Source organism: Artemia franciscana, unplaced genomic scaffold (genome assembly GCF_032884065.1).
Source record: "Artemia franciscana unplaced genomic scaffold, ASM3288406v1 Scaffold_1393, whole genome shotgun sequence".
In the NCBI taxonomy this organism is placed as follows: domain Eukaryota; kingdom Metazoa; phylum Arthropoda; class Branchiopoda; order Anostraca; family Artemiidae; genus Artemia; species Artemia franciscana.
In genome coordinates this window covers 57,408-72,244 of record NW_027062810.1, presented here as the reverse complement: position 1 = coordinate 72,244, position 14,837 = coordinate 57,408, and the positions used below count along the sequence as shown (strand labels likewise).

Here is a 14,837-nt window from a genome sequence, read left to right as displayed (position 1 = left end):
TTATTTTTTTTTTTCAGGGGTCATCGTATCGACCAAGTGGTCCTATAATGTCACAAGATGGCTCATTCTAACGGAAATGAAAAAGTTCTAGTTCCATTTTTAAGTGACCAAAAAATTAAAGGGCACCTAGCCCCCTCCCATGCTCATTTTTCCCCAAAGTCTATGGATCAAAATTTTAAGATAGCCATTTTGTTCAGCATAATCAAAAATCATACTAACTATGTCTTTGGGGATGAATTATTCCCCCACAGTCGCCGGGGAAGGGGCTGCAAGTTACAAACTTTGACCATTGTTTACATACAGTAATGGTTATTGGGAAGTGTACAGGCGTTTTCAGGGGGATTTTTTTGGTTTGGGGTGGTTGAGGAGAGGGGGCTATGTGGGAGAATCTTTCCTTGGAGGAATATGTCATGGAGGAAGAGAAATTCAATGAAAAGACCGCAGAATTTTCTAGCATTATTATAATAAAAACTATGAAAAAATAAACATGAATTTTTTTTTTTAATTGAAAGTAAGGAGTAACATTAAAACTTCAGACAAAAATAGATTATTACGCATATGAGGGGTTCTTCTCCTAAATATCTTGCTCTTTATGCTAAAGTACCTTTAGTAATTTGAACAAGTAGTTTCAGTAATTTCAACACGGCCTTTCTGATTCAGGGGTAATTCTGAAAGAATTGGGGCAAAACTTAAGCTTTAGTGTAAAGAGCGAGGTATTACCGAGGGGAAAAAATCCCCTCATATACATAATAAAAATATAAGAACATAGAAGTTTGTTACGTAAGTTAATTCTTAAGTTATGTATATTTTTTACTAATAAAAACGTTCGCTAAAAATTAAAAGTTTTAGTTGCCTTTTTAAGTAACCGAAAAATTGGAGGGCAACTAGGCCTCCTTCCCCATTACTTATTTCTCAAAATCGTCGGATCAAAACTAAGAGAAAGCCATTTAGCCAAAAAAAGAATTAATATGCAAATTTCATTTTAATAATTTATGTGCTGGAGAGCCAAAATCAAACATGTATTAATTCAAAAATGTTCAGAAATTAAATAAAAGAAACTTGTTTCTTCAACAGAAAGTAAGGAGCGACATTAAAACTTAAAACGAACAGAAATTACTCCGTGTATGAAAGAAGCTGTTCCCTTCTCAACGCCCCGCTTTTTACACTACATTTTTTTATTGTTTAATAAAGTAGAATTGCGAGAAACAGCCAAAATTTAGCGTATAGAGTGGGTCGTTGAAGAAGGAACAAGCCCTTTCAGACGCGGACTAATTTCTATTCGTTAAAAAACACTTTTACTTTCAGTTTCCAATTCCAGAATCTGTATGAGGATATACAGACTGCATACAGTCCTTTTACACCTTTGACTTCAAGATGGCACTAGCAATCCTTCTTTTTCATCCTCTCTTCCCTTCTGTTTGGTTTGTGGGGAGTGCAAGTACTTGAGCTGCCTGTCCCCAGCAGTTTAAGGCCAAGAGGCCGGCTGGTACCAATACGGCTCTTCCTACTCACTCTTGCTCTCTTCTGCACAGTAGATCTTCATTAATAAATTAGCTCGTATTCCATTGTCTTTTTCATAATTTGGATCATCACCCTATAAATCGGCCTTTCAGTATTAGGAGGTAGTTGTAAGCTGATGATGGAGTCAAACGTTTCTTCAATCTTTAGCTTTCTACAAATTATCTTAATCTTATTAGTTTCGGGTGCAAGTGTATGGCAATCAAAAAATATGTTTTGGGGAGTTAAATTTTCAACTTCAAAGTTTAAACTTCAGTTTTACTTTTAGTTAAAAAAAACTAATTTTTTTTTATTGAACAACATTTTTGAAAGCACATTATGCGTAAATGTTTTTGAATATTTATCACGCGGATATCCTTTTGAATACGACATCATGTTTTTCAATCTTTTTGATTTGCTTTGAATAGCCTTTGGTTTGTTTTTCTTCTACTTAATTTGATTAAGTAAATTGGAAATTAAGATATGCAATAAGGCCCATCAGTGAATATAGTATAGCCTAGAAAAAACAGAGACCAGAGCCAACCATTGAATTTCTCTTTCTAAACATAAATATCACCATTTATGATTGTATCATTGCCCCTTTTCATCTAGGGTTAGATATCCCTAATCTAAACTGTATTACAAAAATCTACAATTTGATAGGGATGCAATATTGTATGTCTTCCCATCTTCACTTTGTTCTTACTGCCAAATAAAGAGAGTTCAAAACAAAAATAGGCTAAAAGCCTATTCTTTATCTAATCTAAGACTGAATTTTTTTCTTTTGACTAGTTAAATTCTATCTAAGAGGCTTTTGTCTGTCTAAGAAGTTAGGTTTAGTTGTGTTAGGTAGGCTAGACAAAAGCCTCAGGAATGTATCTAGAGCCTCAATGATCCCTAGGAAGGTATTTTGAAGTTGAGCAATGGGCAAATTTCTTGCAGTTCATATAACTGCAAAACTCTAACTCTTCATCAATTAACTGCAACTCTTTATTGACTTCAAGCAGACTTTTGACTTAAAATAGCAAGATAGATTATGGCACATCCTGCTACACTATGGAGTCCCTGAAAACATAGTAATCCTGATAAGAAACATGTATCCACATTTCATCAGCCAAGTCCAAATACCTGAGGGATTGACAGAAGGGTTTCTGACATTGGTGGGTGTTCTTCAAGGTTGCCTTTTGTCACCCCACCTGTTTAACCTATTCCAAGCTTTAATCTACTCCAAGCTGACACTGACAAACTAGTGTCAGCAACCAAGGCCCTTGGTATGGTTGTTAACACAATGTTAAAACCAAGGTTATGTGGGTGTCTAGAGACCCTGCTTCAAGAAACATGCAGCTAACAATAAAAAGAGAGCCAGTAGAAAATGTTGACTCCTTTGTCTACCTAGGGAGCCTTCTAACTTCTTATAATGACTGCTTAAAATCAATCAAACAAAGACTTGGCCTGGCAGGCACCAACTTCAAGAGCCTCTTGCCAATCTGGAAAAACAAGAGTGTCAACTTCTCTGAAGGTGTGACTCTTCAACTCTCTCATAATCCCAATTACTATATACTCATGCAAAACTTGGTCAATAAAGGCTGATGAACAAAGAACAAAGGCTTTGATGAACAAAGAATCTCTACGTTCTAAACTATATGTCTTAGATGCATTGCAGGGATTACCTAAATTGACTGAGTCTTAAATGAAGACCTCCAAAAACTACTCTGTTGTCCCCGCACCATCATGGACCAGATCAGAAGCCAGAAACTCTGCTGGCTTGGCCATATCCAGTGAATGTTGGCCAACCAGCTTCCACAAATGAGTCTTGAAGGACAGGTTCATGTCATTTACCCTTGAGGCCAACCTTGTAAGAGATGGACCAACAACTTCCCAGTCCATAACCTCCCCCAGCTGATTTGTCTAGTTCTAGATAGATCAAATTACCATCACTACATTCATAATTTGCTCAGAAGAGAAGAAGCCCACAAAGGCCAGACAGGACTTAAGTCAAGTAAATAAGTCAATATATGAACATACCATTTGATGCCTATTTGGCACTTGTGTATTATTCAGAACATACTCAATAAGTTAAGTTAGGTTCTTTTGTGAAACAAAATATGATGCAGGTACATTTTAAGTAAATATTTTATGTATAGAGGCAGTTAGGTTAAGTTAGGTATTTGATGTAATGCACCCCCCCCCCATAATATGCCAATATATAGCCCTAATCTGCCAATATATAGCACAAACTTTTGATAAAGCTAATGAAATAAAGCAGAATATGATGAAAATATAATACTCTATTAGGAAAACTGTAAAATTACCATATAAATAGTATTGTACCATCATCAAACCATGTTATACATGCAAATTGACTTTTTTCAAACATGGCCTATTATTACACTTCCAAAAATGTTCCTCATAAGAGTACAAAGTCATGTTGTGTGATTTCACACACTGTTTTGCTGTGGGCAACAACCCCTTATCCTGGAAAAATATAATTGCCTCTTTTTCAGTCTTTGGCAATTTCAAATCTTCATTTCAAAATCCATTCTCAGACACTATCTTCTATCACTGTGCATAGCAAACTAAATTGAGTTTTGTCTTTTTGGCTTAACATAACCTTGTTATAAATAGTTTTGACACTGAGAAAATGTAGAGTTATTTTGTCCAAAACAACTGAGAAGACATAGTATTATTTTTTCAAAAACAATTGATAACTCATACTTTTATTGAAAATTCATCATTTTCCAGAGCTCAAAAAGAGCAAGCTCAAAATTTGTGGTAGAAGTGACTATTATATTCATAAGGAGCATAAAATAGGCATCAAGTGGTATGTTCACTTTATTGGTAAGTCAATTATATGAACTTTGAAAAATTTACCAAGTAATGTGTTGTAGGAGCACATTAAACTTATGATTTTTGCTGCACTGTCTGTGAGCAACACTAGATCTACTCTGATTTTTGTTCACTCACAAGCCGTCTGGGGCTTATTTGGTGGAAAAGGGATTTATTCCTACATTTTGAATAAACAATTGAGAAAAATCACCCCCAAAAGTAAATTTGAATCTGTTTTTGTTTTTTAATCTTTTGTGTTACACAATTGTGAGGCTAATAAACAAGTTTTATAAATTATACTGTTTGCTATGCTTAGGTGTTGTCCAATTTAAGTCAAACTCAACTGAACTGTAAAGATGAAAGACCAAAAGGGTAAAGGCTTATACCTAAGTTTTGCCTAAAGCCCTTGCAAGAGTGGACTCTTGGAAAGAAACTTCAGTTTCTTTGCAATCAGGTATACAGTAGGTCTCTAGTAATGCATATAGGAGAGAAAGACACGTAGACCTACATTAGATTTTATATATCTGGATATTTTAATTTAACTTATTTAAAGTTAGTTTGATCTTAAATGCACTTAGTTTAATTAAAATTTTAAACAAACAGAATTAATTCTGAACATGAGTGGGATAACCCTTCCTCCACCACTGCTCATTTTCCTTAAGTCTTAAAATCTCTTGAACTTTTTATTCAAATTCAACAACCCTTGTATTTCAGGACATGTTCTTACAGAATGGCAAGAAAAAGTAACTATAGCTTAAAATACAAAAGATGAGGAAAAGGTAGCCTCACTCATATGGAATAATTTTTGTTAGGCTTAAGTTTTAGTAATCCTTACTTTCAGTTGAAAAATATGTCATATTAATTTAATTTTTGACTAAATTTCAAATCATGACACAATCCACCCCCCCCCCTTTTCCTTTTATTTATCTTTCATCCTCATGAAAAATTTTCCTGCCCAAGAATTCTTTTCCTCCCCGGAAAGTTTCCTCCCTGGAAACTTTCATCCTCATGAAAAATTCCTGCCCAAGAATTCTTTATATCTCCAAGTAAGAAATACTATCTGTAAACAGTGGGCAAAATGCATAAATTAAAGCCATTTCTTCATGGATTATTTTGACTCCTGCCATAGGGACCCTGGGGGATCTAAGAGACCCCTAGAGGACAGAGGCATAGTCATTGGACATGTCAACTATGGTAAATCAAGTAAATATTTCAAATTTTTGTTTGATATCATTGGGAGAAAATCATGGTCATACATCCCTCTAATCTTTTTGGTCACTTAGAATTAGTGCTAGAACCTTAAATTTTTGTTCAAATGAGTGCTCTTCTTATCTTTTAGAACTATTGGTTTCATACAACCACCCATGTGGTAAAAAACATGCATCCATGATCCTTCTTCTGAAAAAAAAATCCATATTTTGTAGATAAGAGCTTGAAGCATCTACAGTAGAGTTGTCTGATATGCTGAATCTGAGTGCGCAATTTTCATTGAGATTTCTTGACTTTTTGAGGAAGTTTCCCCTCTTTTCAAAAATCAGAGAAATACTCTCAACTTGCAGGAATGTTACTAGCCACAGATTTTAGTGGGGGGGGGGGGTTACTGACTGGCTTGTTATTTTACCAACTTTTTTTGTAATAATTAGCATAATGTCCACCTCAAATATGAAGCTTGAGAGCACAGTTCAGCCAAAAGAATTGTTTCACCTGAAGAAGATTAGCCTTGCGTTCAATTTCTTGTAGGAAGCTTATATTTAATTAGCTGGTGATCTAGTGGAGAAAGGAGTAAGAAAAGAGGAATAAAGTGACTAACGATTTGTATACAAACAGAACTCAGAAGTGAGAATTTTATAATTTCAATTAAAATATACAGATGAAACACAGAATGAGATATTGTAACAACAATACTCCAATTAAGAAGTCAAACATGTTTGTTATGGCACTCTCAAAACACATCATGACAAAGTGATCTAAACAATCATCATCCATTGTTGTATATAAATATGTCATGAGCAGTTTCAGTTTGCTGAAACTCCTTTTCACCTTTGCCAAAGTTGGTGATGCTGTCATAATCCTCTGGTAAACTGACCAAAGAGCTGTGAATAACAATTTAAATACATAGTTTTCACAGTATAGGGTCTTAAAGATGGTGCAATCAGTGACTTTATAGCTTTTCAACCTCAGTCCTGGCTGATAGGCCAGGACTGGATGAGTTTTGCAAGATCCTGGTGTTTTCCCAAAAATATATTTGTGACTTTCACATCTTTTCGATTTTACCCAGTAGGCTTCAGTATACTGGCTCCAGAAAAGAAGAATTATGATGAATTGTATTCTCCAAGCCATTTATTAGGGCACCAATGATGCTTTACAGTTTCTTGACATAGAACAACTTCTGGTAATCTAGCAGGTTGGCTCTAGGATTAGAAATTGTTTCTGAATAAGAAGCAGTTGGAAGCTGTTTAAAATGGAACTTGTCTTTGGCAAGTGAACCAACTTTTTCTTACTGTTTTTTTTTATGCCTTTATATCCCTCTCTTATCTGATCAGTCTCAGAACACATAAGATGCTGTATGTTGCCATGACTGTTGTGTTTGCAATCACCAGGTCAAGTTGTTTCATTTGAAGCTTTTCTTGCAAGAATCTTTGTCTTGAACAAGGCTTGACATATGAGCATAAGAATTAGAATAAAATCTAAGGAGGTAATGTGGCAATGCAGAAGTTGGACTTCTTCTTCTTTTTTTTTATCTTGTCTTTGTTGTCTTCTATTAGCTCTTTGAGAACTGTCAAAACTCTTTGACGTGAATAACCATATTATTGACAGATTATCAAGCTTCAGTATTGATCCAGCACTCTCAACTGCTTGTTTCTAAGCAATTACTCATTTCATTTGACCTTCAAAGAGGATTAAGTAACAAAAATACTTTCCAAAAAAAAGTTTTTCAAAGCAAAGTAAAGGCAATTTTAAACTTACAATCAGCAGATAAAAATATCTGTTGAAATTCAATCTAAAACAACCGGAAATTACTATTGTAGAATAAATGGTACCCAAATCAAACAGAAATTAAATAAACAATCATAGCATAAAACATACAACAAGTAATAATGTAAATGAATAAATAGATCTTAAAGCAAGTAATGCTTAAATTAAATATGCAAATCAAGCTTAAAACAAAAAAATATTCAGTATTGAAGCATAAATGAAACCAAAAACAAACAGAAATTAAATAAACAATCAGTGCAAACAAACACACAATACATACTAATATAAATGAATAAATAAGTCTTAAAACAAGATAAAGTTAAACTGAATACATATTAAGCTTGAAACAAACAAAAATCACTTCAAACAAGAGTTTTGGTATTGCCTCCTCTCACTGCAAAATTCTAAAACCTACTGCATCACTGGCACTTTATTCAAAACTATATGTGACTTGGACAGTCTTGGAAGCAATAAAAAAAAAAATCAAATTGAATATATGACACATAATGGAATTATTTGTTGAATGATCCATCAGTTTCTAAAAATTATTTCACTGTTACTATTATTTTCATTTTCAATGCTGTAAGAACTGGAAAAGAAAATATTTTTAATATAGTTGATTTTCATTGAAGCGCCAATGATGCAGTAGGCTTTAGGTTTTTACAGTTAAGGAGAGGGGTAGTATCCAAACTCTTGTTTGTAGTGAAACTATATTTGTCTTGAACAATCTTGGAAAGACTATAAAAATTGAAACTGAATGTTTGATGTATAATGGTATTAATTGCTGATTGGTCATTAGTTCAAAAGGAAATATTTGTAATGTAGTTTTTTTTAGGAGGGAGGGGGGGCTTTTTGTCCTCTGATCTCTTTTGACTTGTCAAAAGGGAACAAGAACATTCACTTTACAAAAAAAATGTCCTTTTTGAAGTATATATGAACGTCCCTTCCATAAGAACAATATATGCCCCTGACGGTATAACTTACAATGCCTGCTTATGGGTTCTGGGGGGTTTTGTTGACACCAGAGTTTTGTTATCTACTTCTTAACTATTTGTAACAAAGTGGCTATTTCAAAAATTTTATTTGATGCATTTGGATAAAAAAAAAGGAATGGAGGGGAGTGGGGCGAGATGCCCTCTGATCTCTTTTGATGCTTAAAAAGTAAGCTAGAACTTTCACTTTCCAAACAAATGAGCCCTCTCTGAAGTTAAATGCAAGCATCTCTTCCATAAAAACCATATATACACCCAGGGCATAACTTTAAATCCCTGCCCCAGGGCCCTGGGTGGTTGTCTTGACACAAGAAATTTTGTAGTCTGACCCTTGATGTACTTTTAACAAAATGGCTGTCTCAAAATTTTTATCTGATTTTTATTTGGGAAAAGGGCGGGGGGGCTAGTTGCCCTCCAGTCACTTTTGACTCTTAAAAAGGACACTATAAATTCCAATATCCAATTGAATGAGGTCCCTTTCAAGTTAATATGATGACCCCTCCTATATGAAGCACCACTGGAAAAAACAAAAAACATTGGAGCCATATGGCCTTTACTATAGGCAACACTATAGCATTGCCTTTTATATAAATTTTACTGACAACTAAGAAGTGGGGTACATTTCATTAAAAATGTAGGAATCTGGCTAGTGTATATTTTGTGGCGAAAATCAGAACAACTCATTAAACCCTGTTTTGCAAAACAGGACATATGTTTCTTTTGTTACCTGTTACTATCCTGTTATAAAAATAAGTGCTCATTCCATATAGAGCAAAGCCCTTGTAATCAACTCACTGAAGTACAGATCATCAGGATGACCTTGTGCATGGTACTCCCCTCCAAGAATATCTGAAAACAAGTTTAGCCTGGCGATCAGTAGCCACATGGAATAATATCCCAGCAGAGATAATCCCAGAAAATCCTCCCCTCAATGCATTCAAGAGAAGGCACAAGAAATACCCCAGTGCTGGAACATGAGGTAATTACCAGGACTAGCAGCAAATCATCATCTATGATGGAGCAGTGAAGCCTCTAATGAAAAAAACAATTATATTTTTCATACGTTTTCATTGGAAGAGTAGGCCAGTTCCTGGGGGTTCTGTAGACTGTCTACCATTGCTAAAAGATCCTCTAACATTGAGTTGTATACATGGTTGGGTAACTTCAGGTCTTCCTCCCCAAAAAAATCTCTCTTGAGATTTACAAAAATTATAACATGACACAACCAAATTGTTTGTTACATGTATACCTAGTGTCTTTTTTATAGCCTTTTAAGAAAAAAAAATTAAGTTCCAATCTGAGATAAAGAAATGCGAAAATCTATTTTGTAAGAATCTATTTTAGCTTACTGACCTTTATTCAGACCCTTCATTAGTATTACCTTCGAGAAGGCAAAAGATTTCGTGACATAACTTGAAATCGAAGTACCTGCTGTGTATGAAACCACAACTGGACCCTCGTCTGTTGGTCAGATGGCATTTTTGACGTCTTCAATCAAATTGAATGTTCTCTGAGTGATGGAGCAACATTCTGGGTATTTTGATCGAGCTGGTTGAACGTTTGGGTCAAGACCTCCGCTTGACCGTCGTTAGTGCACGATAATAAAATAAAAATTACTAATAAAAATCCAAAGGTAATTAAAAAAAATTATTCCTTAAAAAAAAACACATGAACTAACATATGAAGACCTTGTTACATAAAATATGTAACAGGGAAAGGGTAACTGAACAAAAGTACAAATGGTAACTCGATTTTTCAATTTATACAAAGCATTTTTTGAAGCTAATCGCTTCCCAGGTACAGCACTATTACATACTCGCTTAGGATGCAAAATATGATTTTGTCATGATTAGCCAGTCTGGTCGTTGAAATTTTTTATCCAAAATTTAGGTTTGAAAAAATACGTTTCTTTGGCTTAAGTTTCTACATGCTCTACATAAATATTTGCTTACAATGGAATTCAGATTTGAATTTTAAATTGCTTTAGAAGGTAATTACTTAATTTTTCAATTGATAAATTGAATGCTAATAGATACTGTCTTTTTTGTATCTCATTTTATATCTATTTCTACTTTTTTCAAGGCCTAAAATTGAGAACAACTAGATATACCCTCCTGAAAAAACATAGTGACATATACATAATAGGCCTACACTTTGTAGTGTTGAAAGCATTAAAACCATGAATAAAACTTTCATTTCAGGAATACAACCAAACTTTTTCAAGTTTTCGGATTGGAAAATTTAGTAATAGAAAACAGCTAACAGAATAAGCTGATAGCTATATTTTGCTGTTTTTGCCGTGAAATTTTATTGTAACTTAAATCTAGAACTACACTTTAAATTTAATTACATCAAAAAGACAGTTTTAGATTTTGCACCCGTAAAGAAAATAATAATCAAATTTGTAAAGTCTTTGACTGCTCAAGGAGTCAAGTCTCTTCTGCTGGGATTTCTGCTGTTGTTAAAAGTCATTATTAGACACCAATCGTAATGTCTTTTGCATTTTAGGACTCTCCTTGTTGTATCCAATTGTATCCAAGTTTTGATGATAGTACTCTAATTCTCATAATTTGCATTAATTCCGTTCCAAGATTTTTCATGGACTTGCCACAAATTCTGAAAATGGCTGATCCCATCACAGTTTCTGAGGATTCTTTCATTAAGAATGGTAAGTTGTACACTTGCTTTTTTGTGTCAGAATAAAAGAAAACCTACTTTGTTCTACAAAATAATTATTCCTTTTTTCCTCCTTGCTTATTATGTGGTCCTAGAAAAAAAAGGGCTCTTAATCTAACAAGTAAGAGCTTAATGGTGATAAAAATGGCTTCGTTGTGACGTAAAAACCCATTTAAATTCAATTTATTAGCTTTAATTTTTAACTTTGGTGAGACAATTAATCATCTGGTAGAGAAATTTTCTGTGATTCTTTCTGTGTGAAGGTATGATGAATTAAATATTTTCGCTAAAGCAGAGGTAGTTATGGGTATTCAGATGGGAATATCTAATCATAATACATGTAATGGATGAATAAAGTTATTTGAATTCAGCTTCTAAACTTTGGGAGACTGTATTTTGTATTTTATATATTGGAAACTAATGTAGAAAATCTCGATTAATTCGCATTTTTTTCACTTTTAATTGTCCATTTTTTGTGATTGTTTAGCTTTAAAATACTATAATTTTTTTTCATTCTGTTGACCTGAACAAGTTGACTAGAGAGGAAGGGGGAAGCCAGGGGCAGTTTCCATAGCTTATCATTGATAATATTTTTGGGGGAGGACGGGTGTCCTCCCATAAGTGGGAGGAAATTAAATGTGATTAAAAATTTGGAATTAAATATTTTTATAAGTTGTTTTTTTTAGGAGAGAGGGGGGGGGGGGTGTTCGGTCTTGCAGGGCAAGGGGTAAGTTGCCATAATTGTTGGAATATAGTATCGTTTATAAATTTTGTTTTTTTTTTGGGGGGGGGAGAGGGTTGGCCATGCAGAGAAGTCCAGGTGTCAGCTCTCTTTAGTTTTGGAATAAAATATCGCTCACAAGTTTTTTAGTGGTGGTGTGGGTTTGGCTTATCTCATATTTTCAAATATTTTCAAAATCCGCACAGAAGAACCTAATATTTCCCCTGAACATAACATACAATACTTGCCCCAGGGCTCCGGGTTTTTGTGTTGACCCTGAAGTTTTTTAACCGATGTTTTGACTTATTTTAACAAAATAGCTATCTCAAAAATTTAATTGGATTGATTTGAGGTAAAGAAGCCAGGATGGCTTGTTACCCTTTGGTCCCTTTTGATTCTCAAAAAGAGAAATAAAAATTTCAATTTCCAATAGAATAAGCCCTCGACGAACATATGATCATATGATCATTCCTTCCATAAAAATCTATGTACCCCCGGGTTCTGGGGGGCTTTTTAAACCCTGAAATTTTTACTATTTGATTTTTAGTCAATTTTGGATATAATAAAAATCCCAAAAATTTTATCGGATGTATTTGGGGAAAAGATGCCCTATTAGGGAAGGAGAGGGGGCTAGTTGCCATCAGGTTAATTTTGACTCTCAAAAAGGGAACTAGAAATTCCGATCTACTGTCGAGTGAGCCCCCTCTGAAGGGTTTACTATCATCCCTTACATAAAAACCTAATATGCCTCGGAGGCATAACCTAAATTACTTGTCACCAGGATCTGGGGTGAGGGGGGGGGGGGGGGGCTGTGTGATCCCGGGAGTTTTTGTCATATGATTTTTGGTCAATTTAGTCCAGCAACACTTATCCAGGAACTTGTAGTTATGAGAATTGTGTTATATATTTCAGGTTTCTGTTTTCTTTTGCTTTATATTAAGTAGATTTTTAAAACGATTTTTAAAAAACAGCATATACATGTGATTTTATGTATACATATAATGTCTGTATATTTACATTTTTACGCGTGTCTGTTTATTTAAAATTTTGTTTTAGAAGTTGAAGATGTTTTACCAGTTGACAGCGAGAAGCTCTTTCATTTTCCGAATCATCTTTTGTCACCAAAACATGAAGATGTTCCTTTGTTCAATTTACCTAGCATATCAGGACCATGTAAATTTGAATACGACACCCAGGAATCCAAACGTTCTAACAATGAAGGTACATTGGAAATATTGTTGTTGTTTTTTTTTTATATGTTAGATAATATTTTATTGGACAAAAATAGGACTAAAGGAATTCATATTAAGATGGAACTTTTTTTGTATCTTAATCCAATGTGTAGGTGTTTTTGCAGTCTCTCATGATTATTTTTATGGCACTTGGTATTAACCAAGTGACATATAGCAATCGCAAATCTGTCGGTCTGTTGGTCCTGGTTTTACTACTTAAGGCACTCCCAGGTAAGCTAGGTCGATGAAATGTGGCAGGCGTATCAGGGACCGGACCAGATTAAATTATAAATAGTCGTTTTCCCGATTTGACCATCTGGGGAGGGGAGTGGGGAATTCGGAAAAAATAGAAGTATTTTTAACTTACGAACGGTTGATCAGATCTGAATGAAATTTGATATTTGGAAGGATATCGTGCCTCAGAGCTTTTCTTTTAAAGCCTGACCAGATCTGGTGACATTGGGGTGGGGGGAGTTGAGAGGGGCAAACCTAAAATCTTGGAAAACACTTAGAGTGGACGGATCGGGATGAAACTTGGTTCGAAAAATGAGCAAAAGTTCTAGATATATGATTGACATAACTGGAACGGTTCCACTCTCTTTGGGGTTTGTTGGGGGCGGGGGGGGGGGGTTAATTCTGAAAAATTAGAAAAAAATGACGAATTTTTAACTCATGAATGGGTAATTGGATCTCAATGAAATTTGATTTTTAGAAGTATATCGTGTCTCAGAGCTCTTGTTTTAAATACCGACCGGATCTGGGGAGATTGAGGGGGGAGGGAGCTTAGGAGGGGGAAACCTAAATTCTTGGAAAACACATAGAGTGGAGGGATCGGGATGAAACTTTTTAGGAAAAATAAGCACAAGCTCTAGATACATAATTGACATAACCGGAACGGATCCGCTCTCTTTGGGGGGGGGGGGTAATTCTGAAAAATTAGAAAAAAATGAGGTATTTTTAACTTACGAACGGGTGATCTGATCTTAATGAAATTTGATATTTAGAAGGATATCGTGTCCCAAAGGTCTTATTTTAAATTCCGACCGGATCTGGTGACATTGGGGGGAGTTTGGGGTGGGGGAACCTAAAATCATGGAAAACGCTTAGATTGGAAGGATCGGGATAAAAATTGGTGGAAAAAATAAGCAGAAGTCTTAGATTCGTGATTTACATAATTGGAACGGATATACTCTATTGGGGGGGGGGGGGTTAATACTGATAAATTAGAAAAAAATGACGTATTTTTAACTTTCGAAGGAGTGATCGGATCTTCATGAAACTTCATATTTAGAAGAACCTCATAACTCAGATCTCTTATCTTAAATCTCAACCAGATCCAGCATCATTGGGGGGGGGAAGTTGGGGGTGGACCGGAAATCTTAGAAAAAACTTAAAGCGGAGAGATCAAGATGAAACTGGATGGGAAGAATAAAAACCCGTCTAAGATACGTGACTGATATAACCGGAACGGATTTGCTGTCTTCGATGGAGTTGGTGGAGGGGGGGGGGTAATTTTGAAAATTGAGGTATTTTTAACTTACTAAAAGGTGGCCAGATCTTAATGAAATTTGATATTTTGAAGGATCTTGTGCTTTAAAGCTCTAATTTTAAATTCTGACCTGATCCTGGGATATTGGGGGGAGTTGGAGGGGGAAACCGGAATTCTTGGAAAACGTGAAAATTGGGGTATTTTTATCTTACGAACAGGTGATCGGATCTTAATGAAATTTTATATTTAGAAGGAATTCATGTCTCAAAGCTCTTATTTCAAATCCCGACCAGATCTTTTGACATTGGGGGGAGTTGGAAAACACTTGGAGTAGAGGAATCAGTATGAAGCTTGGTGGATAGAATAAGCAAATGTCCTTGATACGTGATTGACGTAACCGTACTGGATTCGCTCTCTTTGGAGGAGTT

The 14,837-nt window shown here is 35.0% G+C and overlaps 1 protein-coding gene across 1 annotated transcript in view; it reads left to right on the top strand.

The window, feature by feature from the left end:
* Nucleotides 1–14,837, top strand: part of LOC136042506 (zinc finger protein 347-like) — a 52,706-nt gene that overhangs the window by 23,671 nt on the left and 14,198 nt on the right. Inside the window, exons 5-6 of the mRNA XM_065727467.1 lie at nucleotides 10,800–10,959; nucleotides 12,745–12,909. Coding sequence (XP_065583539.1) covers nucleotides 10,800–10,959; nucleotides 12,745–12,909 — 325 coding nt within the window. The remainder of the gene's footprint in view (nucleotides 1–10,799; nucleotides 10,960–12,744; nucleotides 12,910–14,837) is intronic.